Source organism: Aquarana catesbeiana, linkage group LG03, assembly GCF_042186555.1.
Source record: "Aquarana catesbeiana isolate 2022-GZ linkage group LG03, ASM4218655v1, whole genome shotgun sequence".
Taxonomy (NCBI): domain Eukaryota; kingdom Metazoa; phylum Chordata; class Amphibia; order Anura; family Ranidae; genus Aquarana; species Aquarana catesbeiana.
In genome coordinates this window covers 247,912,541-247,939,300 of record NC_133326.1, presented here as the reverse complement: position 1 = coordinate 247,939,300, position 26,760 = coordinate 247,912,541, and the positions used below count along the sequence as shown (strand labels likewise).

General features: G+C 46.7%; 1 protein-coding gene across 4 annotated transcripts in view; it reads right to left on the bottom strand.

Annotated features, from left to right (window-relative positions):
- The window catches only part of TMEM117 (transmembrane protein 117), a 440,409-nt gene extending 414,102 nt beyond the window's left edge, over positions 1 to 26,307 (bottom strand). For 3 of the 4 annotated variants that reach the window (XM_073619948.1, XM_073619951.1, XM_073619950.1), the window contains exon 1: positions 26,040 to 26,307. In XM_073619948.1, the coding sequence (XP_073476049.1) occupies positions 26,040 to 26,050 (11 nt within the window). In that variant the 5' untranslated portion in view covers positions 26,051 to 26,307. Of the gene's footprint in view, positions 1 to 22,178; positions 22,334 to 26,039 lie in introns of those variants that run through there. The other variant, XM_073619949.1, reaches the window with a different exon arrangement.
- Positions 26,308 to 26,760: the final 453 nt, after the last annotated feature.

Sequence of the window (26,760 nt, the reverse complement as noted above, 5' to 3'; positions counted from 1 at the left end):
ATTTACATTTAGTGCAGTGCGTCCTGCTCACAGTGTTCAGCTAGATCCGTTCCTGTTATCTTCTAGACTATTTACATTTAGTGCAGTGCGTCCTGCTCACAGTGTTCAGCTAGATCCGTTCCTGCAATTTACATTTAGTGCAGTGCGTCCTGCTCACAGTGTTCAGCTAGATCCGTTCCTGCTATTTACATTTAGTGCAGTGCGTCCTGCTCACAGTGTTCAGCTAGATCCGTTCCTGCTATTTACATTTAGTGCAGTGCGTCCTGCTCACAGTGTTCAGCTAGATCCGTTCCTGCTATTTACATTTAGTGCAGTGCGTCCTGCTCACAGTGTTCAGCTAGATCCGTTCCTGTTATCTTCTAGACTATTTACATTTAGTGCAGTGCGTCCTGCTCACAGTGTTCAGCTAGATCCGTTCCTGCAATTTACATTTAGTGCAGTGCGTCCTGCTCACAGTGTTCAGCTAGATCCGTTCCTGCTATTTACATTTAGTGCAGTGCGTCCTGCTCACAGTGTTCAGCTAGATCCGTTCCTGCTATTTACATTTAGTGCAGTGCGTCCTGTTCACAGTGTTCAGCTAGATCCGTTCCTGCTATTTACATTTAGTGCAGTGCGTCCTGCTCACAGTGTTCAGCTAGATCCGTTCCTGCTATTTACATTTAGTGCAGTGCGTCCTGCGCACAGTGTTCAGCTAGAGCCGTTCCTGCTATTTACATTTAGTGCAGTGCGTCCTGCTCACAGTGTTCAGCTAGATCCGTTCCTGTTATCTTCTAGACTATTTACATTTAGTGCAGTGCGTCCTGCTCACAGTGTTCAGCTAGATCCGTTCCTGTTATCTTCTAGACTATTTACATTTAGTGCAGTGCGTCCTGCTCACAGTGTTCAGCTAGATCCGTTCCTGCTATTTACATTTAGTGCAGTGCGTCCTGCTCACAGTGTTCAGCTAGATCCGTTCCTGTTAAATTCCTACTGACCGGCAGGCTTGTCTGGTTACAGTATATAAAGCTACCTGAAGAAAATTACAGGTGTTCTATTTGATCCTATTAGTACCACGGTCAGGCAGCTAGACTATTTACATTTAGTACAGTGCGTCCTGCTCACAGTGTTCAGCTAGATCCGTTCCTGTTATCTTCCTACTGACAGGCAGGCTTGTCTGGTTACAGTATATAAAGCTACCTGAAGAAAATTACAGGTGTTCTATTTGATCCTATTAGTACCACGGTCAGGCAGCTAGACTATTTACATTTAGTACAGTGCGTCCTGCTCACAGTGTACAGCTAGATCCGTTCCTGTTATCTTCCTACTGACAGGCAGGCTTGTCTGGTTACAGTATATAAAGCTACCTGAAGAAAATTACAGGTGTTCTATTTGATCCTATTAGTACCACGGTCAGGCAGCTAGACTATTTACATTTAGTACAGTGCGTCCTGCTCACAGTGTACAGCTAGATCCGTTCCTGTTATCTTCCTACTGACAGGCAGGCTTGTCTGGTTACAGTATATAAAGCTACCTGAAGAAAATTACAGGTGTTCTATTTGATCCTATTAGTACCACGGTCAGGCAGCTAGACTATTTACATTTAGTACAGTGCGTCCTGCTCACAGTGTTCAGCTAGATCCGTTCCTGTTATCTTCCTACTGACAGGCAGGCTTGTCTGGTTACAGTATATAAAGCTACTTGAAGAAAATTACAGGTGTTCTATCCCAGCTTAGTGCAGCTACAGGCCATTAGTATGTCTGGAAGGCCAAGAAGGAGAGGCAGACAGTCACAAGCCAATAAGAGAGGGCAAGCAGGCTCTGTGTCTAGTGCTGGTCGTGGAGACGGTGCATCCTCATCAGCACGTGGCCATGGGACACGCTTGGCCTTTTTTTCGGCAGCTGGCCATGTTGAGCCGCAACATGCGGAAGACTTGGTCGAGTGGATGACCAAGCCGTCCTCATCCTCCTCATCCTCTCTCACCCATGCCCAGGGTGCTTTGTCTGGCAAAGCAGCGGCCTCTTCCCTCAGCTCAATGTCATCAGTGACTCCTTCCCTAGCTCCACCATGTCCTCATGAGGATTCCCTCGAACTGTTTGACCACAGTGTTGGGTACATGCTCCCGGAGGATGGCCAGCGTTTGGAAGGCTCTGATGACGATACTGAGCTCGATGAAGGCAGTAACATGAGCGCGGACAGAGGGGGTGCCCAAGAAGGACAGTAATCTGGCAGTCATGCTCCCCCTGCTGCAGCATACTGCCAGGTTTGCTCCAGTGATGAGGAGGGAGGGGATGATGAGGTCACTGACTCAACGTGGGTGCCTGATAGGAGAGAGGAGGAGGAGGAGGAGGAGGAGGAGGAGGAGGCGGCAGCACATCACCAACGAGGCAGGATGCCCTCCAGGGGCCAGCCTAAGGGCAGCACATTGACTGCATCACACCCCAAAGCTCCACATGTGCAGGGCGCTGCAGTCTCTGCGCGTTATTCAAAAAGTTCTTTGGTGTGGGCCTTTTTTGAGACGAGTGCATCAGATCGCACCGCTGCTATTTGCAACATATGTCTCAAGCGTATCTCGCGTGGCCAAAATATCTCCCGCTTGGGTACCACATGCTTGACCAGACATATGTTGACCTGCCATGCAGTTCGTTGGCAAGCGTATCTAAAAGACCCACACCAAAGAACAAAGAGGATCTCTCCTTGCTCCTCATCAGCTGAGATTTCCAACCCCACTAGACCTTCAGTCCTCTCTGAGACCTGCAGTGAGAGGAATGAAGGTGTAGAATTAGGTGTGTCACAGCCAAGTACTTGTGGGCAATCTGCTTTTGGTACACCGACGTCAGATTGTACCAGGCAAATTTCCCTGCCCCAGCTGCTGCACCGCCGAAAGAAGTTTGCTCCCAGCCATCCACATGCCCAGCGGTTGAATGCTAGCTTGGCAAAATTGCTAGCACTTCAACTGCTGCCTTTTCAGTTGGTAGACTCTGCCCCCTTCCGTGAGTTTGTGGAATGTGCGGTTCCTCAGTGGCAGGTACCCAAACGCCACTTTTTCTCACGGAAGGCGATTCCGGCTCTCTACCGGCATGTGGAAGGCAATGTCCATGCCTCGCTGGACAGGGCGGTCAGCGGTAAGGTGCATATTACCGCTGACTCATGGTCCAGCAGGCATGGACAGGGACGTTACCTAAGTTTCACGGCGCATTGGGTGACTCTGCTGGCAGCTGGGAAGGATGCAGGACAAGGTGCAGTAGTGTTGGAGGTTGTTCCGCCACCACGCCTCCAAAATGCTGATTGTGACACACCTCTCTCCTCCACCCCCTCCTCTTCTTCTTCCTCCATGGCCTCTTCCTCGGAACCAGCGGTGCTCCGTAGGCGTTCAAGGGGCTACGCAAGTACGCAGGCCAAAAGATGCCATGCGGTGCTTGAGCTGGTGTGCTTGGGGGACAGGAGCCACACTGGGGCAGAGGTTCTGTCAGCTCTGCAGGGGCAGGTTCAGAGGTGGTTGACGCCACGCCAACTTAAGGCAGGAATGGTGGTTTGCGACAATGGCACCAACCTCCTCTCTGCCCTCCGACAGGGACAAATGACCCATGTGCCCTGTTTGGCTCACGTCCTTAACTTGGTGGTGCAGCGGTTCTTGGGCAGGTACCCGGGCTTACAGGATGTCCTGAGGCAGGCCAGGAAAGTCTGTGTGCATTTCCGCCGGTCATATAATGCCAGTGCTCGGCTGACGGACCTCCAAAAGGAGTTTAACCTGCCCAAGAACCGCCTAATCTGTGACATGCCCACCAGGTGGAACTCAACGTTGGCCATGCTGCAGCGGCTGCACACGCAGCAGAGGGCCATCAATGAGTACCTGTGCGACTATGGCACCAGGACAGGGTCAGGGGAGCTTGGTTTTTTTTCCCCACGCCAGTGGGCCATGATCAGGGATGCATGCACTGTCCTGTCACCATTCGAGGAGGCCACGAGGATGGTGAGCAGTGACAGTGCATGCATCAGTGACACTGTCCCCCTTGTCCACCTGTTGGAGCACACGCTGCGTGGAATAATGGACAGGGCACTTGAGGCAGAACAGAGGCAGGAAGAGGAGGACTTCCTTAGCTCTCAAGGCCCCCTTTATCCAGACAGTGTTCCTGCGTGCCCGCCGATCACACAGGAAGAGGACGAGGAGGAAGAGGAGGAGGAGGAAGATTGTGTCAGTATGGAGGTGGAGCCTGGCACTCAGCATCAGCAGCAGTCTTTAAGGGATCAGTCCCAAGAAACACATGGACTTGTACGTGGCTGGGAGGAGGTGGCTGCGGACCATGTCGTTCTTAGTGACCCAGAGGAATCCGGACCGAATGCCTCAGCAAACCTACGCTGCATGGCCTCCCTGATCCTGCAAAGCCTGCGTAAGGATCCTCGTATTCGTGGTATCAAGGAGAAGGACCAATACTGGCTGGCAACCCTCCTTGATCCACGTTACAAGGGTAAGGTTGCGGACCTTATCTTGCCATCGCAGAGGGAGCAGAGGATGAAACATCTTCGGGAGGCCTTGCAGAAAGGTCTGTGCAACGCGTTCCCAGAGACTGGGAGGTTACAAACTCCTGTTTCTGGACAACGTGTTGCTGAGGCTTCGGTCAGTCAAAGAAGGAGCGGTGGAGAAGGTGGCCGTCTGACCGATGCGTTCAGACAATTTTTTGGTCCGCAGCCCCAAGGTATGATCGGTTCCAGCAACCATCGCCAGCGTCTGTTTTACATGGTGCAGGAATACCTAGGGGCAAGATCAGACTTGGACACCTTTCCCACCGAAAATCCTCTGGGTTACTGGGTCTTGAGGATGGATCACTGGCCAGAGCTTGCACAGTATGCAATTGAGCTACTGGCCTGTCCTGCATCCAGCGTTCTTTCGGAACGCACATTCAGTGCTGCTGGAGGCGTGGTAACCGATCACAGGGTGCGTCTGTCCACCGACTCGGTCGATCGGCTGACCTTCATAAAAATGAATGAGTCTTGGATCACCACCAGCTACCAAGCACCTGATGCTGATGTAACCGAATAATTTTTTTTGAAATCTCAGATCCCTTCAAAGACTGCCTATGCTGATGCTGAGTGACTATCCCTGAGTAATTATCCTCTTCCTCCTCAATCATCACGCTGATAGCTTGTAAGAACATTTTTGGTTCTGGGCGCCACCACCAGTGCCTAAGGCACAATTTTTCAGCCCCTGTTTAACAGGGGCGTGTAATTACAATTTTTGATGTAATACTTTGCAGCAGGGCTCGTTCCTGCATTCCAACTAGAGTGTCTGTGAGGGGTTGCAGTGTTGTGGCACCAGCACCAGTGCCTAGGGCCCAATTTTTCTGCCCCTGTCTAACAGGGGCGTGTAATTACAATTTTTGATGCAATACTTTGCAGCAGGGCTCGTTCCTGCGTTCCAACTAGAGTGTCTGTGAGGGGTTGCAGTGTTGTGGCACCAGCACCAGTGCCTAAGGCCCAATTTTTCTGCCCCTGTCTAACAGGGGCGTGTAATTACAATTTTTGATGCAATACTTTGCAGCAGGGCTCGTTCCTGCGTTCCAACTAGAGTGTCTGTGAGGGGTTGCAGTGTTGTGGCACCAGCACCAGTGCCTAAGGCCCAATTTTTCTGCCCCTGTCTAACAGGGGCGTGTAATTACAATTTTTGAAGCAATAATTTGCAGCAGGGCTCATTCCTGCGTTCCAACTAGAGTGTCTGTGAGGGGTTGCAGTGTTGTGGCACCAGCACCAGTGCCTAAGGCCTAATTTTTCAGCTCCTGTTCAACAGGGGCATGTAATTACAATTCTTGATCTAATATTTCACAGCAGGGCCCTGTGAGGGCTTACAGTGTTGTGGCCACAGCAACACCTAAGGCCCAAATTTCTGCTGAGTATATAGGGCAGGACCCTACTTTCAAACATCTAACTTACAAACGACTCCTACTTGCAAACGGAAGGAGACAACAGGAAGTGAGATGAAATCTACCCCTAGGAAGGGAAATTCTCTCCTGTAAGAGTTAATATGGGAAAACAAGTTCTCCTTTCCACTGATGCTTTCCAATCCTTGTTCCACAAAAAAACCCAAATTTTCAAAAAACATTTTTCATTGGGACAAAAAAGTGAGGTGAAATCTTCTGAAGAGGAGGAAAGACAGCAAAACAAATGTCACAGGGGTGATAACCCTTCCCTATGTTTTCCAAAAAGCTTAGAAAAGATTTTTTGGCTGGAGCTAAACACGTTAAAAATGTTCAAAATTACAAACAGATTCTACTTAACAACAAACCTACAGTCCCTGTCTTGTTTGCACCGCCTGTATACTGCTGTTCAGAGTATATAGGGCCTGGTGGCCCCACACCTTTCCTTATTTTAATTTAGGTGCGGGGTTCCCCTTAATATCCATACAAGACCCAAAGGGACTGGTAATGGACTGGGGGGTACCCATGCCGTTTGTCTCACTGATTTTCATCCATATTGCCATGACCCGACATGACATTAAACCCGCAAGCAGTTTTAAATGAGATTTTTTCCTTTAAAAATGACATTTGGTGCAGGGACTGTTCTAAACATGGGAAACACGCGTCACTTTACAGGCATACTATAGACACCCCCCAGGTACGATATTTAAAGGAATATTTCACTTTTTTTTTTTTTACTTTAAGCATCATTAAAATCACTGCTCCCGAAAAAACGGCCGTTTTTAAAAGTTTTTTTTGCATTGATACATGTCCCCTGGGGTAGGACCCGGGTCCCCAAACCCTTTTTAGGACAATACCATGCAAATTAGCCTTTAAAATGAGCACTTTTGATTTCGAACGTTCGAGTCCCATAGACGTCAATGGGGTTCTAACGTTCGTGCGAACTTTCGGTCCGTTCGCGGGTTCTGGTGCGAACCGAACCGGGGGGTGTTCGGCTCATCCCTACAATTAAGTTATTGTGCTCTCCATGGAGCCTATTTCACCATCCGTAAGGGGCCCAGTGGTTACACCTTCGGTGTATATAGGATGTAGGGCACACTGAATGGTAGAGGGGGGCCCTTGTCAGGCAATTTCAGTGCTAGCCCCAAAATGCCAGGAAGATACTCGTACTGGGTGTACCGAGATGAACCATTCTGCGTATGTCTGACACTATATTGCACTGATATAAACATGGCAAACAGCATTCGAGCTTCACTAGGCATTCACTTGAATGGCTCCCTCTGGGAACAAACAGCAGGACATCTTGAGCACAAGCTGAAACAGGAGAGTTGGATGCCCTTTGCATTCCATGTCCTTGTGAATGTAGGCTTATCCTTCCTAATACAAATTTTATTGATAAATGTATTTTTAGCATTAATAAAAGAATGCAGAAGGTAAAGTTTACCTCGGGCTAAAATGTGCTATTTTTTAGGCTCAGATAGTGCAGGTAATGGGTAAAGCTTAACTGCAGGTAACAATAAAAAGACACAAATAACTAAACAATCTAATATTCATAAAGCTTCTTTTCTTTTAAATGTGATTAGTGCAAATGCCTGACTTACTATCACCCTCTTTAAGTTCCAGTATATCAGAGAGGGTGAGAGAGAAGCAGTACAAGGAGACAGTATGTTTTTGTTGCAGTACAAGGAGCATGCTAATAGGAGAAGAGAGCAAAGTGACAGAAGTATGAGCTTATAGGTGTGCTGCTTATTTTTTACCTATCCGGTAACTGGGCAGGTTTGGAGCGAAGACCTAAAAGTGAAACTGCAGAAAAAGATCAGGTCCCCTCCCCTGTCAGTGTCAGGCAGAAAAGCATTGTGCATCAGAGTTTTGGCAAATCTCAGGACTGAATGGTCAGAAAGAAACACAAATCACAAAACACAAATCAGAAACACAACATACAACAGTTCTTATCTATTTATTTCATCTCTGTATATAGTTGTTTGCCTAGAGATCCACTTTAAAAACCCGTCAGTTTTTTTTTTTTATTTGTCCCTGTCTGAGCCTCGATTCACACTGGGACGACTTGTCAGGCGACCTAGGTCGCCTGACAAGTAGCGTCCCGTTCAGTACAATGGAACCGTTCTAAACTTGCGTCGCTCCGACTTAGAAAAAGGTTCCTGTACGACTTTGGGGGCGACTTGGGGCGACTTGCATAGACTTCTATACAGAAGTCGTTTTGCAAGTCGCCCGGGCAGTCGTGTGCAGGTCGCCTCGGTGAGGCGACCTGCAAGTCGTGCCGCCTCTGGTGTGAACCGAGGCTTATTGGGAGGATTTCTCTTCACTCTTTTCAGGACTTTTATTCCTATAGATAAAACAGGAAGAGATAGAAAATCTCTCCAAAGTAAGAAGCCCCTCTTAGACAGTGATTATGGTAACAAGTGTCCTCATTGGAAGATTTGGGATTTTCTTTACTCTCTGTTCGTGACAGTAAACCACGACAGATAGAGAAGGTTTCTCTAGTCCGGTGGTCAGCAAGCTGTTGATCGTGATCAACCGGTCGACTGCGGGGAGCCAACAGGTGGATCGTGACAACAGCTCTGCCTCTCCCCCCCAGCCTCCGCCGCTCTCATTCACTGCACAACGGAGAGCAGGAGGCAGCTTGATGCTGAATGGAGGGCGAGGGGCGGGAGCTGCTCAGCGATTGCTTGCTAGGCGGTCCTAGCAACCAATCACCAGCTTATGCTATGCTACCTACACAAGTCACCCTAAATAACAAATAAAAAAAAGGTGCACAAATTACAAAACTAATGAAAACAAACTAATTCTGAATGAAAAAACTGTGCAAAAATGTTCATGAAAGTCCATATGAGACAAACTCTTCATCAGCAGTGAAAATAATGATTGAGTCTGTGCAGAGAACAAAAACAGTGTAACTCCAAAAATAGTAATGAAAATCCCAAGAAGTTCTTCAACCTGCACCCAAGAAGAGAAAGAGGATATGACAGGGGGAGAGATGGGAAAATCCTGGGATCAGAAGACCAAACACCACTCGGTATGTGGGGACCCTTACCAGAACTGGTGAACCCCCTAAAGAGCAAGGTCTAAAACGCCAGCAGATTTAGCCCTCTGCAGGGTCTAACCAGCCTCCGTCCTCCTGAAGCACTCCAAAACCAGTGAAAATCCTCTGTGATGTGCTGGTATGGAAATGGAAGGTCCGGTCTGAACCGCATTGTGATGCAAGTCACCAGTGCGAAGGGACAGAAGACACTCCGATAGTGTGATATAGTTTAAAAATTCAATGGCCTCTGGTGTAACCTTGTCAGTATAGATTTTGGATATTTGCCGGTCAATTGACCTATAATAAGGCTTACCTGTAGATAAAATGAATATCTCCTAAACTTGCACTGTTTAGGAGATATTCACCCTAGATGCAGCCAATGACATCACCAGGAGTGACATCATTACGGCTCCAGCCAATCACACAGCCGGAACGCACAAACCCAGAAGAAAGACTGGGGGAAGATGTCAGCCCTCTTAGCAGTGACAGGGTGGCACCGCGGGAGGGCTTCGTTCTAAGGTAAGCTTTGCTGTAGTAGTAACAAAAGGCACAGACTCCTCCTCTTTTGAGCAATAAGAGCAGCGTCCCTTTATAAAGAATTAGGCTGAGCTCTTTAGGACACCAGCTGATATCTCCTTTACACACACATCTGACTCTCTAGCACCAGAGGGGTGGCAGCATAATCTCTAAGATCTATCACAGCAGTCTGTACTCTAGACAAATGTCCTTGGAAAGTTGGTTGCCTCCTTCCAATGTCCATGGGACACCTTTTTTTCCTGTGATACCAAACTAGATCTTCAGATGATGGCCCCCTCAATTCAACAAAGCAGGCCCTCAGGTTGCCCACCTGAGGACTCAGCACCTCGCATGTAATTGGCAGGATAGCCTAAGGGGTCAAGCAGCCACCCTTAGGCTGTATTTCTCTCAGTAAGGAAAAGACCTGGAAGCTGTGTGTCTCAGAGTATTTATACAGACTTCCAGTAGCAATCTGGGCCACCCTCCCAGGGAATGGCCAGGGCTGTATAAATATTCATGCTGCTTATTTTCCTTGCTCCATACTTATGTTCCAGAGAGATCGACAGTTCTCTAGAAAGCAGAGCGAGCAATCAAACCTGCAGCAGGTGTGTTAGAAATTCTGTATTAGGGATGAGCCGAACACCCCCCGGTTCGGTTCGCACCAGAACCCGCGAACGGACCGAAAGTTCGCACGAACGTTAGAACCCCATTGACGTCTATGGGACTCGAACGTTCGAAATCAAAAGTGCTCATTTTAAAGGCTAATTTGCATGGTATTGTCCTAAAAAGGGTTTGGGGACCCGGGTCCTACCCCAGGGGACATGTATCAATGCAAAAAAAACTTTTAAAAACGGCCGTTTTTTCGGGAGCAGTGATTTTAATGATGCTTAAAGTAAAAAAAAAAAAGTGAAATATTCCTTTAAATATCGTACCTGGGGGGTGTCTATAGTATGCCTGTAAAGTGACGCGTGTTTCCCATGTTTAGAACAGTCCCTGCACCAAATGTCATTTTTAAAGGAAAAAATCTCATTTAAAACTGCTTGCGGGTTTAATGTCATGTCGGGTCATGGCAATATGGATGAAAATCAGTGAGACAAACGGCATGGGTACCCCCCAGTCCATTACCAGTCCCTTTGGGTCTTGTATGGATATTAAGGGGAACCCCGCACCCAAATTAAAATAAGGAAAGGTGTGGGGCCACCAGGCCCTATATACTCTGAACAGCAGTATACAGGCGGTGCAAACAAGACAGGGACTGTAGGTTTGTTGTTAAGTAGAATCTGTTTGTAATTTTGAACATTTTTAACGTGTTTAGCTCCAGCCAAAAAATCTTTTCTAAGCTTTTTGGAAAACATAGGGAAGGGTTATCACCCCTGTGACATTTGTTTTGCTGTCTTTCCTCCTCTTCAGAAGATTTCACCTCACTTTTTTGTCCCAATGAAAAATGTTTTTTGAAAATTTGGGTTTTTTTGTGGAACAAGGATTGGAAAGCATCAGTGGAAAGGAGAACTTGTTTTCCCATATTAACTCTTACAGGAGAGAATTTCCCTTCCTAGGGGTAGATTTCATCTCACTTCCTGTTGTCTCCTTCCGTTTACAAGTAGGAGTCGTTTGTAAGTTAGATGTTTGAAAGTAGGGTCCTGCCCTATATACTCAGCAGAAATTTGGGCCTTAGGTGTTGCTGTGGCCACAACACTGTAAGCCCTCACAGGGCCCTGCTGTGAAATATTAGATCAAGAATTGTAATTACATGCCCCTGTTGAACAGGAGCTGAAAAATTAGGCCTTAGGCACTGGTGCTGGTGCCACAACACTGCAACCCCTCACAGACACTCTAGTTGGAACGCAGGAACGAGCCCTGCTGCAAATTATTGCTTCAAAAATTGTAATTACACGCCCCTGTTAGACAGGGGCAGAAAAATTGGGCCTTAGGCACTGGTGCTGGTGCCACAACACTGCAACCCCTCACAGACACTCTAGTTGGAACGCAGGAACGAGCCCTGCTGCAAAGTATTGCATCAAAAATTGTAATTACACGCCCCTGTTAGACAGGGGCAGAAAAATTGGGCCCTAGGCACTGGTGCTGGTGCCACAACACTGCAACCCCTCACAGACACTCTAGTTGGAATGCAGGAACGAGCCCTGCTGCAAAGTATTACATCAAAAATTGTAATTACACGCCCCTGTTAAACAGGGGCTGAAAAATTGTGCCTTAGGCACTGGTGGTGGCGCCCAGAACCAAAAATGTTCTTACAAGCTATCAGCGTGATGATTGAGGAGGAAGAGGATAATTACTCAGGGATAGTCACTCAGCATCAGCATAGGCAGTCTTTGAAGGGATCTGAGATTTCAAAAAAAATTATTCGGTTACATCAGCATCAGGTGCTTGGTAGCTGGTGGTGATCCAAGACTCATTCATTTTTATGAAGGTCAGCCGATCGACCGAGTCGGTGGACAGACGCACCCTGTGATCGGTTACCACGCCTCCAGCAGCACTGAATGTGCGTTCCGAAAGAACGCTGGATGCAGGACAGGCCAGTAGCTCAATTGCATACTGTGCAAGCTCTGGCCAGTGATCCATCCTCAAGACCCAGTAACCCAGAGGATTTTCGGTGGGAAAGGTGTCCAAGTCTGATCTTGCCCCTAGGTATTCCTGCACCATGTAAAACAGACGCTGGCGATGGTTGCTGGAACCGATCATACCTTGGGGCTGCGGACCAAAAAATTGTCTGAACGCATCGGTCAGACGGCCACCTTCTCCACCGCTCCTTCTTTGACTGACCGAAGCCTCAGCAACACGTTGTCCAGAAACAGGAGTTTGTAACCTCCCAGTCTCTGGGAACGCGTTGCACAGACCTTTCTGCAAGGCCTCCCGAAGATGTTTCATCCTCTGCTCCCTCTGCGATGGCAAGATAAGGTCCGCAACCTTACCCTTGTAACGTGGATCAAGGAGGGTTGCCAGCCAGTATTGGTCCTTCTCCTTGATACCACGAATACGAGGATCCTTACGCAGGCTTTGCAGGATCAGGGAGGCCATGCAGCGTAGGTTTGCTGAGGCATTCGGTCCGGAGTCCTCTGGGTCACTAAGAACGACATGGTCCGCAGCCACCTCCTCCCAGCCACGTACAAGTCCATGTGTTTCTTGGGACTGATCCCTTAAAGACTGCTGCTGATGCTGAGTGCCAGGCTCCACCTCCATACTGACACAATCTTCCTCCTCCTCCTCTTCCTCCTCGTCCTCTTCCTGTGTGATCGGCGGGCACGCAGGAACACTGTCTGGATAAAGGGGGCCTTGAGAGCTAAGGAAGTCCTCCTCTTCCTGCCTCTGTTCTGCCTCAAGTGCCCTGTCCATTATTCCACGCAGCGTGTGCTCCAACAGGTGGACAAGGGGGACAGTGTCACTGATGCATGCACTGTCACTGCTCACCATCCTCGTGGCCTCCTCGAATGGTGACAGGACAGTGCATGCATCCCTGATCATGGCCCACTGGCATGGGGAAAAAAAACCAAGCTCCCCTGACCCTGTCCTGGTGCCATAGTCGCACAGGTACTCATTGATGGCCCTCTGCTGCGTGTGCAGCCGCTGCAGCATGGCCAACGTTGAGTTCCACCTGGTGGGCATGTCACAGATTAGGCGGTTCTTGGGCAGGTTAAACTCCTTTTGGAGGTCCGTCAGCCGAGCACTGGCATTATATGACCGGCGGAAATGCACACAGACTTTCCTGGCCTGCCTCAGGACATCCTGTAAGCCCGGGTACCTGCCCAAGAACCGCTGCACCACCAAGTTAAGGACGTGAGCCAAACAGGGCACATGGGTCATTTGTCCCTGTCGGAGGGCAGAGAGGAGGTTGGTGCCATTGTCGCAAACCACCATTCCTGCCTTAAGTTGGCGTGGCGTCAACCACCTCTGAACCTGCCCCTGCAGAGCTGACAGAACCTCTGCCCCAGTGTGGCTCCTGTCCCCCAAGCACACCAGCTCAAGCACCGCATGGCATCTTTTGGCCTGCGTACTTGCGTAGCCCCTTGAACGCCTACGGAGCACCGCTGGTTCCGAGGAAGAGGCCATGGAGGAAGAAGAAGAGGAGGGGGTGGAGGAGAGAGGTGTGTCACAATCAGCATTTTGGAGGCGTGGTGGCGGAACAACCTCCAACACTACTGCACCTTGTCCTGCATCCTTCCCAGCTGCCAGCAGAGTCACCCAATGCGCCGTGAAACTTAGGTAACGTCCCTGTCCATGCCTGCTGGACCATGAGTCAGCGGTAATATGCACCTTACCGCTGACCGCCCTGTCCAGCGAGGCATGGACATTGCCTTCCACATGCCGGTAGAGAGCCGGAATCGCCTTCCGTGAGAAAAAGTGGCGTTTGGGTACCTGCCACTGAGGAACCGCACATTCCACAAACTCACGGAAGGGGGCAGAGTCTACCAACTGAAAAGGCAGCAGTTGAAGTGCTAGCAATTTTGCCAAGCTAGCATTCAACCGCTGGGCATGTGGATGGCTGGGAGCAAACTTCTTTCGGCGGTGCAGCAGCTGGGGCAGGGAAATTTGCCTGGTACAATCTGACGTCGGTGTACCAAAAGCAGATTGCCCACAAGTACTTGGCTGTGACACACCTAATTCTACACCTTCATTCCTCTCACTGCAGGTCTCAGAGAGGACTGAAGGTCTAGTGGGGTTGGAAATCTCAGCTGATGAGGAGCAAGGAGAGATCCTCTTTGTTCTTTGGTGTGGGTCTTTTAGATACGCTTGCCAACGAACTGCATGGCAGGTCAACATATGTCTGGTCAAGCATGTGGTACCCAAGCGGGAGATATTTTGGCCACGCGAGATACGCTTGAGACATATGTTGCAAATAGCAGCGGTGCGATCTGATGCACTCGTCTCAAAAAAGGCCCACACCAAAGAACTTTTTGAATAACGCGCAGAGACTGCAGCGCCCTGCACATGTGGAGCTTTGGGGTGTGATGCAGTCAATGTGCTGCCCTTAGGCTGGCCCCTGGAGGGCATCCTGCCTCGTTGGTGATGTGCTGCCGCCTCCTCCTCCTCCTCCTCCTCCTCCTCCTCCTCTCTCCTATCAGGCACCCACGTTGAGTCAGTGACCTCATCATCCCCTCCCTCCTCATCACTGGAGCAAACCTGGCAGTATGCTGCAGCAGGGGGAGCATGACTGCCAGATTGCTGTCCTTCTTGGGCACCCCCTCTGTCCGCGCTCATGTTACTGCCTTCATCGAGCTCAGTATCGTCATCAGAGCCTTCCAAACGCTGGGCATCCTCCTGGAGCATGTACCCAACACTGTGGTCAAACAGTTCGAGGGAATCCTCATGAGGACATGGTGGAGCTAGGGAAGGAGTCACTGATGACATTGAGCTGAGGGAAGAGGCCGCTGCTTTGCCAGACAAAGCACCCTGGGCATGGGTGAGAGAGGATGAGGAGGATGAGGACGGCTTGGTCATCCACTCGACCAAGTCTTCCGCATGTTGCGGCTCAACATGGCCAGCTGCCGAAAAAAAGGCCAAGCGTGTCCCATGGCCACGTGCTGATGAGGATGCACCGTCTCCACGACCAGCACTAGACACAGAGCCTGCTTGCCCTCTCTTATTGGCTTGTGACTGTCTGCCTCTCCTTCTTGGCCTTCCAGACATACTAATGGCCTGTAGCTGCACTAAGCTGGGATAGAACACCTGTAATTTTCTTCAAGTAGCTTTATATACTGTAACCAGACAAGCCTGCCTGTCAGTAGGAAGATAACAGGAACGGATCTAGCTGAACACTGTGAGCAGGACGCACTGTACTAAATGTAAATAGTCTAGCTGCCTGACCGTGGTACTAATAGGATCAAATAGAACACCTGTAATTTTCTTCAGGTAGCTTTATATACTGTAACCAGACAAGCCTGCCTGTCAGTAGGAAGATAACAGGAACGGATCTAGCTGTACACTGTGAGCAGGACGCACTGTACTAAATGTAAATAGTCTAGCTGCCTGACCGTGGTACTAATAGGATCAAATAGAACACCTGTAATTTTCTTCAGGTAGCTTTATATACTGTAACCAGACAAGCCTGCCTGTCAGTAGGAAGATAACAGGAACGGATCTAGCTGTACACTGTGAGCAGGACGCACTGTACTAAATGTAAATAGTCTAGCTGCCTGACCGTGGTACTAATAGGATCAAATAGAACACCTGTAATTTTCTTCAGGTAGCTTTATATACTGTAACCAGACAAGCCTGCCTGTCAGTAGGAAGATAACAGGAACGGATCTAGCTGTACACTGTGAGCAGGACGCACTGTACTAAATGTAAATAGTCTAGCTGCCTGACCGTGGTACTAATAGGATCAAATAGAACACCTGTAATTTTCTTCAGGTAGCTTTATATACTGTAACCAGACAAGCCTGCCTGTCAGTAGGAAGATAACAGGAACGGATCTAGCTGAACACTGTGAGCAGGACGCACTGTACTAAATGTAAATAGTCTAGCTGCCTGACCGTGGTACTAATAGGATCAAATAGAACACCTGTAATTTTCTTCAGGTAGCTTTATATACTGTAACCAGACAAGCCTGCCGGTCAGTAGGAATTTAACAGGAACGGATCTAGCTGAACACTGTGAGCAGGACGCACTGCACTAAATGTAAATAGCAGGAACGGATCTAGCTGAACACTGTGAGCAGGACGCACTGCACTAAATGTAAATAGTCTAGAAGATAACAGGAACGGATCTAGCTGAACACTGTGAGCAGGACGCACTGCACTAAATGTAAATAGTCTAGAAGATAACAGGAACGGATCTAGCTGAACACTGTGAGCAGGACGCACTGCACTAAATGTAAATAGCAGGAACGGCTCTAGCTGAACACTGTGCGCAGGACGCACTGCACTAAATGTAAATAGCAGGAACGGATCTAGCTGAACACTGTGAGCAGGACGCACTGCACTAAATGTAAATAGCAGGAACGGATCTAGCTGAACACTGTGAGCAGGACGCACTGCACTAAATGTAAATAGCAGGAACGGATCTAGCTGAACACTGTGAGCAGGACGCACTGCACTAAATGTAAATAGCAGGAACGGATCTAGCTGAACACTGTGAGCAGGACGCACTGCACTAAATGTAAATTGCAGGAACGGATCTAGCTGAACACTGTGAGCAGGACGCACTGCACTAAATGTAAATAGTCTAGAAGATAACAGGAACGGATCTAGCTGAACACTGTGAGCAGGACGCACTGCACTAAATGTAAATAGCAGGAACGGATCTAGCTGAACACTGTGAGCAGGACGCACTGCACTAAATGTAAATAGCAGGAACGGATCTAGCTGAACACTGTGAGCAGGACGCACTGCACTAAATGTAAATAGCAGGAACGGATCTAGCTGAACACTGTGAGCAGGACGCACTGCACTAAATGTAAATTGCAGGAACGGATCTAGCTGAACACTGTGAGCAGGACGCACTGCACTAAATGTAAATAGTCTAGAAGATAACAGGAACGGATCTAGCTGAACACTGTGAGCAGGACGCACTGCACTAAATGTAAATAGCAGGAACGGATCTAGCTGAACACTGTGAGCAGGACGCACTGCATTAAATGTAAATAGTCTAGATAGAAGATAACAGGAACGGATCTAGCTAAACTGAATACAGTGTATATATATATATGCAACACCTGGGATGCATATATATACACAATACACTGTAAGTGCAGCTAACTGACTGACTGTTCTGCCTAATCTATCTAACTCAAATCAAATGACACTGTCTCTCTCTCTCTCTATCTCTCAGCACACCGGAACACACACTACACAGGGCCGCCGTGCAGGCGGCCTTATATAGTGTGGGGTGTGTACTAAATCCCCTGAGCCATAATTGGCCAAAGCCACCCTGGCTTTGGCCAATTACAGCTCTCTCTACTGACAGCGCTGTGATTGGCCAAGCATGCGGGTCATAGTGCATGCTTGGCCAATCATCAGCCAGCAATGCACTGCGATGCCGCAGTGAATTATGGGCCGTGACGCGCCACACGAATTTAGCGCGAACGGCCCATAACGTTCGCAATTCGGCGAACGATCGAACAGCCGATGTTCGAGTCGAACATGGGTTCGACTCGAACACGAAGCTCATCCCTATTCTGTATATAGCCCTGCAGAACAGACAGTGCACAGTCCACATAGGCTGTGTCTATGTCCTTGCTCTTGAAACAAATCTTTTATCAGAAGAAGCTCATTAAACAAGGCAATGTAGTGACCTTCCAAGATGACAGTTAAACCATCACAAAGGGGGATATCTTACTTGCAAAGGCTAGAATTACAGATGAACTTTATCAGCTGAACTGCAATGAGGTGGTTAATACTGCCAAGGAGGAAAAACATTCAGACTGCATTCACACATGGCACAGAAGTTGTGACATAATAAAGAAATTAGCTAAGAATGACTATGCAAGTGGTATAAAAATTAGTCCACGTGATCAAACAATGAAATGCACCAGCTGTATAAAAAGAAAAACGACAAGAAAAGCCTTTCCAAAGTAACAGCAAAGCTAAGAAACCCCTGGACCTAATTCATTCAGATCTGTGTGGTCCAATGGAAAAAATGACTCTGGGAAATAAGAGGTATTTTCTCACTTTTATAGATAATTACTACAGGTATATTACACTATATCTGTTGCACAACAAAAGTAAAGTACCAGAGAAAATTGAACAGCATTTGGCTCAAGTAAGCAACAAATTTGTCAAACTGCTGAGTGCATTGTGCACAGACAATGGAACTGAATATACAGGTGATAAACAGGTGATTCTCAGAAAGTATGGCATAATATTTTAAACTACTGCACCATACAACCCAGAACAAAATGGGGTGGCAGAAAGAAGGAACCGTACTCAATATGAGAGTGGAAGAACCATGCTGTTTGATGCAGATATGCAAACCACATACTGGGGGAAGGCAATTAGGACCGCATGCTATCTCCAAAATCAACTACCAGGAAAGTCAACTGAGAAAACACCATATGAACTGTAAAATGGAAAAGCCCCGAATTTGAACCATCTAAAAAAATTGAGAAGCAAAGCCTATGTGCACATCCCAAAAGAAAAACAAAATGGGATGCTTGCGGAAAGGAAAGTGTACTTGTGGGTTACAGTGAATCTCAAAATGGATACAGAATTCTACACCAAGACAAACAAAGGTAACTATCAGTAGAAGTGTACTTATCGATGAACTTCAGTGTGTTCAAATACTCATGAACTAACACAAACACTTGACTGAACTGAAGGGAATTCCACATCATTGTCACATGAAGATAAGCAACAAAATGACTCAGAAATAGAAATTAAAAAGGGAACCCAGCCAAAACATCTGTCCTATGTTGCTCACGTAGCATTAAAACCAGAGCAAGATTCATGGGATGAGATGCAAAGACTTCCAACTCATGAGAAACAAAAGTGGATCACAACATTGAACAAAATCACTTACAAGAAACAGATTTATAGAACTGAGATCGCAAATAGGACTAATATAAGAAGTAGGTGTTGAGTGGGAGTTTTGCAACACATAATTGTATTTTGTGCAATGACTATTGTACAACAGTATTTGGAAGTGATATATTCTTCAAGCAGTAGATGGCAGTGTTTATAAGTTTGTAGCAGCATCTATGGTAATACTCTATTGTCTTTTTCCTGAATAAAAAAAAATTTCCCGCTTTCTGTCTGCAGTTAACAGTTGAAGTGATTGTAAACAATCACCTTGTAAAACAACTCAATTAGTTTAAAATAGAAGTGAAATGCAAAGCATGTTTGTATAGATAAAAAAAAACATTATAAATAACCTTTTCCCTTTTTTAAAAGTGATCATATTCCCTTTGTTCTCAGCTTCATGAGAGCTGGGGGGAGGAGAAGCAGTAGCACACTGAGCTTCCCAATAAATGGCTGTGCAGTGGGGACGTGTCAGGACAAGTCTGATCATTGGAGGAGAACAGGCTGAGTTTCCAGCATAGCTAGAGACCGGACCACGGTGTATTCTCCTGCTTAGTGTGGTCAGTTTTTAAGGCCTAATAATAACGTTAAAACTTAATATAAGTACGTTTAAAAAAATGCCAGTAGCTTTGCAGTGAGTTTTTCAGCATTTTTGCAATAGCCTTTTTTAGCGGTTTTCAGCGTATTTTAGCATTGGCATTTTTAAGCGGTTTTTTTTTTTTTTTTTTTTTCTTCAATGGGTTTACAAATGTTTAAAAATGCTGGTGAGCCGCGTTTGAACGTTTTTAGGCATTTGACCTTAGAGCGTTTTTACAGCTGAAAAATTCTTCTTAGAACGCACTAGTTTTGGGTTTTTTTTACAGCAAAAAAACGCCCCAGCCAAGAACAGTTGATAACAGCCTATGGACACAGAATATAACATGCTGGAGAGTTTATTGACTGTAGAAAAAAAAAAAAAAAACATCTGAAGCCAAAAATAGCAGCTCTAAAAATGTCCAGTGTGCATGAGGCCTAATAGGAAAGCAAGAGGACTAGCAGGAACACCAGGGATTTCACACAAAGGAAGCAATACAAATAGAACAGGATATATTCTCATACAAGTACATGGTACAGCAGACACATATCAGGAATATGAATTGTTGGGGTAACAAATGCTTTAAGCCCATGTGGACTGGGCATTGTTTGTCTGTTATGTACTGTAGTTTAGAATTGCAGATACCCACAGCGGCCAAGCAAACCATAGCCAAGGCATGGAAATCCCAGACTTTGGTCATGGCTGAAGCTAAGCATAAAATAAATAAAGCTCTTATATATGCTAAAATGACCGCCATTAAAACCGACAAGATTAGGCAATTTGAAAAGGTTTGGCAACCTTGGGTCAAACACTGCTTACTCTCCCGACTTTGACATGGTAAATGTGATTCGACGTTTAACTCTCGAACCATGTCCTGAGTCGGAGCCACACTACCTGTTCTGGGATTCTTTCACCCACTTGTCACTGTTCTTCACCCTTCCTCTCTCTGCCCTTTGGGGTGTGAGCGCTCTACAGTATTCGCACACCGATTATGTAGCCTTAAACAATGCTAGACTCGCTTACCCCTTAACTCCCCCCCCCCTTTTTTTTTCCTTCTCTTTTCACTCTTCCCCTTCTTTTTCTTTTCTTCTCTCTTCCATGTTACATCTTCACTAACCCGAATCTCCTAACGGAGATTTTGTCTCTCTTCTTAACCCACAAACTCATATTGGGTCTAATATAGATCTATTACACTAGTGTTGACTATCTTTTTTTTACCAATGTTGGTGAACTATACTGGTAGCTGCCCGTAGGGATGTTCTACTTACTGAATTTCACGTTTATACTCATCCCATACGAGGATGCGAATGTTCATTTGTTTGTTACCTTACATACATGATGTACGATGTCATATTTTTTATTTATTTATTTCAGGTACTTATATAGCGCCATCAATTTACGCATCGCTTTACTGTACATATACATTGTACATTCACATCAGTCCCTACTCTCAAGGAGCTTACAATCTAAGGTCCCTAACTCACATTCATACATACTAGGGACGATTTAGACAGGATCCAATTAACCTACCGGCATGTCTTTGGAGTGTGGGAGGAAACCGGAGTACCCGGAGGAAACCCCCGCAGGCACAGGGAGAACATGCAAACTCCAAGCAGGTAGTGTCATATTCCTTTTATATGTACCTACTCAATAAAAACTTTTGAGGAGAAAAAAAAAAAAAGTACAGAATGATTTAGCCCTTGCTCTTTGTAAATGTATTATTGCAAATATCATATCACTTGAATAAATCAAAAGAAAACTGCTGCTGAAAAAAATAAAAAAAATAAAATAAGGAATTGCAGATACCCCTAATTTGGGGTGTCAATAAGTTAACAATGACACCCACTGCAGATCTCAACTGCGGTGTGCTTTGAACACAAACGGGGGGTTTCCTATACAGCATTCTGGTGTAAAAGATGCCCAAATGATAGTGCTAGTCTACTGCTCAGTCTGCAATCTGATCACCCGATTCCCGATTCCCCATTTTGATCAAATTTTCTCATCTGACCATTCACTGACTGCAAAGTATAAATGAGAACAGACACAATTTCAGAAGACAGAGCCGGCAACTCCGATGATCCTTAATCCATTTTATTGATACATGAGAAAGAGTAAGGCTCGGTTACCACTATTGCGACCCCAAAGTTGCGCGATTTACAGTGCGACTTTGAAATGCAATTTTTGATGTGATGTTGTGAGAACCATGGGAGAACATGTTGCACCGAAGTCGGAACAAAGTAGTACAAAAACCGGTTTTGAAGTCGCACCAATTAGAACGGGGACCATTGAAATACATGGATTTTGACTTGTCATGCGGTTTCACATGTGCCAAGTCACACAACAACTTGCAGTAGTGGAAACAGAGCCTAAAAAATACAAACGACTCATGCGATCTGGCTGATAAGCCTTGTTCACAGCACCTAAATGAGAATAAATCCAAGTACAGTCCATAACAAGGAAAGTTTGGAAAGTAAGGAAGAGCTCTATTAATCAGCGGACTGCTGCTTTCCTTGATTGGGGAAAGAACAAATGATCTGCTGAAAGCAGAAGTAACCTGTGAATCGTCACTTTTGTATTCTTGGTGTGACTCGTCCTCCTCTTCTGATTCTTCGACCATACCAGGTGGTGATCCATTGACTAATAAGCTCTTCCCTATTCTCCCTAATTTTCTATATTTTCTCCAAACATACCTTATGCAGAACTTTCTGGTCTACTCCCTAGGATTGCGCCTCTCTGTTTTTTTTATATCAGATTGCTGTGTGATTGGCTGCATCCCAGATGTTAAATTTGGCCTCTGCGTTTGACTATTTTTATATGCTGGCACCTCTGAGCCATACAGAACGCTGATTACACAGAGCGCTGATTACACAGAGCACTGACATCACAATTCCAGGATTTTTTTGGAACCCAAACTTGTTCTACCTGTTCTAAATCACACACACCTGTGTCTTCACAGCAAACTGTTAAACTAGCAGCTGATACTTGTAACAAGTGTCATAACAGGGTGTGTGTATATAAAGTCTGTTTTTGTTTAAATACCCGCACTTGAGAAACATTTAAAGTGTAAACTGCATCAATATTTGTGTTTGTTTTTTTTTTCAATTAAATGCAATAAAACATAATTTTAGGAGTTCCAAGATTCCACTCCAAGCATGCCACATAGGGATTGTTAGAAAGGGCTGGGCACTACAAAAAGGCTGCAAACTACAATGATGACTGGCACAGTGTAGCTACCTAAAGTAAGTGACCACATCAATATACTGTAACTGCTTTGATTAGCCTCATCTGGATGGTTCATTGCTCTTCATTCTGCTTTAGAAATTAGGCTGGCCATACACTATACAATCTCTGTACAATCTGCTTTAGATTTACCAAACTAATATGAGGACAATCCATTAAAATGTCCCTTGTGCTACATTAAGCGGTTCTTCACCTTAGAAATATAAATTTAAAAGTCAGCAACTACAAATTTTGTAACTCCTGATTTTTAATAGGACGCTTACCTGTCCAGGGATCAGTGGCGGCTGGTGGGGTCACCGGTGAAGTGGCACTAGCACAACTGCCACCTACCTCCCCCCCGCGGAGCGGCACCAACACTCAACACCCCCCCCCCCCCACTGTCCTTACCCTGGATGCAGGCTGTGAGAGCAGCCGTCGGAGCTGATGCAGCCATCTTCCAGTGTGGTGGGCTCGGGGAAAGCTGCTCCGGTGTCCTGTCCTGGAGCAGCTTCCACGGTGCGTCTCCTCTCCGCTCCTCCTGGCGCTAGGCATCCCATAGGATCGTCTGATGTTTTGGCCAATCCGGAAATGTGTTTCATACCTGCTTCCCAATTGGCTGGAAGGAAGAGTCATTCACTGTTGCAACACACCTGGGTGGGCTCCGGACGCATCTTCTGCGACCCGACGCCCACCCTATTTTTAAGCCTATTAGAGCCGGAGGAAGCGCTGCCCGCAACCTAGATGGGGCAAGTGCGAGGCTGGTGACTGACCTACCTACCCCCAAAGAAGTATAATAAGGAAATTATTCCAGACGGCTGCACTTCCAAAAATCCTTTTATTGAAGCTTCATATGACCAGTGGTTGACAGATGGAGCAGGGGACAAAGAGGTAGACAAAAAAGTATACCACCAGCCGCCACTGCATCCCAGTCTTAGGCTGTAGGGTTCAATATTGAGTTGGTCCACCCTTCACAGCTATAACAGCTTCAACTCTTCTGGGAAGGCTGTCTACAAGGTTTAGGAGTGTGTCTATGGGAATGTTTGACCATTCTTCCAGAATCGCATTTGTGAGGTCAGACACTGATGTTGGATGAGAAGGCCTGGTTTGCGGTCTCCGATTAATTCATCTCAAAGGTGTTATATCAGGTTGAGGTCAGGACTCTGTGCAGGTCAATCAAGTTCCTCAACCATGTCTTTAAGGACCTTACTTTGTTCACTGGTCTGTTCTGACAGACTTACACAGCACAGAGGCTTTTGGAGGGGACTGAATGCTAGCCTCTTGCCTACCGACTATGGACCCATGGCATTTGAGGGAGCTACAAGCATTTAGGAAGGTATTCTGTTATGTAATGCAAAAGGACATTATTAAGGAGCCCATGATGGTCTCTGCAAGCTTGGGACCCATATAGCAGATGTATGTGAAAGGAATGCTGAATAATGAGATCTGGAAAACCCTGGTTCTCCTGTTGTCTACTAGTGTGGCTTCTAAGAGTATTTTACCCATAGTTGTTTGTGCTAATTAACCCTGCTATTGTATGAAGGAGTTCTGTGTTGATGTGTATGATAATGTGTATTGTATAGTCAGTGAGCTAGGAGACGTGAAGTCTACCCTAAAAGGTCATATCTCTGAGTCACCTAGTCTGGGTAAATGATTAGATAACTAGCTCATGTTAATTATGTTTCTGGTTACAGTTTTTATTGTAAGCCTGCTGTATACATCTGTGTGTCATCTCAAATAAATCAGTCCATGTTCAGCAACTAAACAAGTATCTTCTTGTTTTGTGCTTGTGAGCGGTTGGAATATCTGATATCTATATTCAGACTGGGAGGAAGCGGTATATAACGAAAACACTCGAGCGGAGTGTGGGATGTTTTGTTACAGTTGTTTTTTCAGGGGTTGGGCCTGGCTCCTTAGTTCCAGTGAAAGGAACTCTTAAAGGAGAAGTCCAGTCTAAGCTTGTTTGACTGGTTTTCTCCTATGGGTCACAGGAATGCAATTAGTTTTGCACTCCTGTGACCCATTTTCAGCAGAGAGCAGACCGAAGTCCGCTCTCTGCTGACCTCACAGGAATCAGTCCAGGCACTGCGTCATCACTACAATAAAGTCTGGATCCGCCAGGTGCATGGACTGATGCCCATCTTAGCGAGCTGCTGAGAGCCTAAGACGGTCACTTCCTGTCCCTCCACAGCTCAGCGCTCCAGTGAGCGAGGAGGAGCAGAGCAGGAGAGATGCTGATTGACAAGCAGCAGCTCTAAGCTCAGGAGCTGAGAGAACCAAGCCATCGGCAGCGTTTGATCACTCGGACAGATGCAGCAACCATCTAGGTAAGTATGATGGGGGGGGGGAACCCCAAACCTATACTTCTCTTTTAAGGCGTCAGCATACTAAGACATTTGGGACAATTTCATGCTCCCAACTTTGTGGGAACAGTTTGGGGATGGCCCTTTCCTGTACCAACTTGACTGCACGCCAGTGCACAAAGCAAGGTCCATAAAGACATGGATGAGCGAGTTCAGGGTGGAGGAACTTGACTGGCCTGCACCAGATAGAACACATCTGGGATGAATTAGGGACTGCGAGCCAGGCCTTCTCATCCACATCAGTGCCTGGCCTCACAAATGCACTTCTGGAAGAATGGTCAAACATTCCCATAGACCAGGGATATACAATTAGTGGACCTCCAGCTGTTGCAAAACTACAAGTCCCATCATGCCTCTGCCTCTGGGTGTCATGCTTGTGGCTGTCAGAGTCTTGCTATGCCTCATGGGACTTGTAGTTCTGCAACAGCTGGAAGTCCGCTAATTGCATATCCCTGTGATAGACACACTCCTAAACCTTGTGGAAGCCTTGAGCTGTTATAGCTGGAAACGGAGGGCCAACTCAATATTGAACCCTACGGACTGGGGTGCCATTAAAGTTCATGTGCGTGTAAAGGCAGGCGTCCTAATACTTTTGGTAATATAGCGTGTGTCTATCTATCTATCTATCTATCTATCTATCTATCTATCTATCTATCTATCTATACACACACACATACACACACGTTTTGGCTTGCATGTAAATTTTAAACTCAATGGGTTGTTTTACAAGGTGAGGGGTCACATATACTTTAACTTATACTAGATCTAAATGAGATTGTACACTCAGATTGTACAGTGGATGGTCAGCTGTCAGCATCACTATAATGTTTATTTGTGGTTATGGATGAAGGGTGCTGACACCTTGACCTGTGTGACTTCCATGGAGAAGCAGGCTGTAGCCAGAGGATCCTGTGTCATCCACCCCGATGTCCGGATCTGTGATGAGACATGTTCCCGGAGTGCACCACTTACCGGCTATTCATGAATGTACCCGGAGAGATGACCGCTTCCAGGGCATAGCTTCAGCTTCCAGGCATAGGCATGCAGACAGCAGACCACGCCCTCCTCCGAGCTGTCACTGTCAGACCACGCCCTCCTCCGAGCTGTCACCGAGCAGTCTGTCCGGGGAGAGACATGTCACCGCCTGTCCTCGGGTACAGCCGCCATGTGATCGCACACACACAATCATCAGCACATCGCCATCATAGCACTCTACTGAACGAATCCCTTTAAATGACGTCATGCCAATTCAACAATAGCTGCACATGGGAGGGATGCCATCGGAATGGAGTTGATCGGGAGCCTGCATTGTTTGTACCGCTGTCACCAGGATGGGTCATGTGTTCCAGCAGGTTCTAGAAGCTGATCTGTACAGTGATTTAGTAATCACATCAAGCTAGGGGAGATCTCAGCTGGGTGGTCTACAAGTGAACTGGGGGTGCTGCAGGGAGAAGAATGGGGCTGATTTGTTGATGGTGGGTAGTGATACCAATAATCCTGCTGAACTAAGGGCTCCTCTACACGAGCATTGGGCTCTGAAGAGCGATTCGCATTCAGATTGCTCTTCACAGAGTATTTGACAGGCAGTGAAGTGTATTGCCTCTGCACCACCTGCGTTAACCCCTTGATCGCCACACTAGCCACAAATGCTTACTTGCAAGGTGACAGGGGGTTCAATTCAAGGCACAGCTTT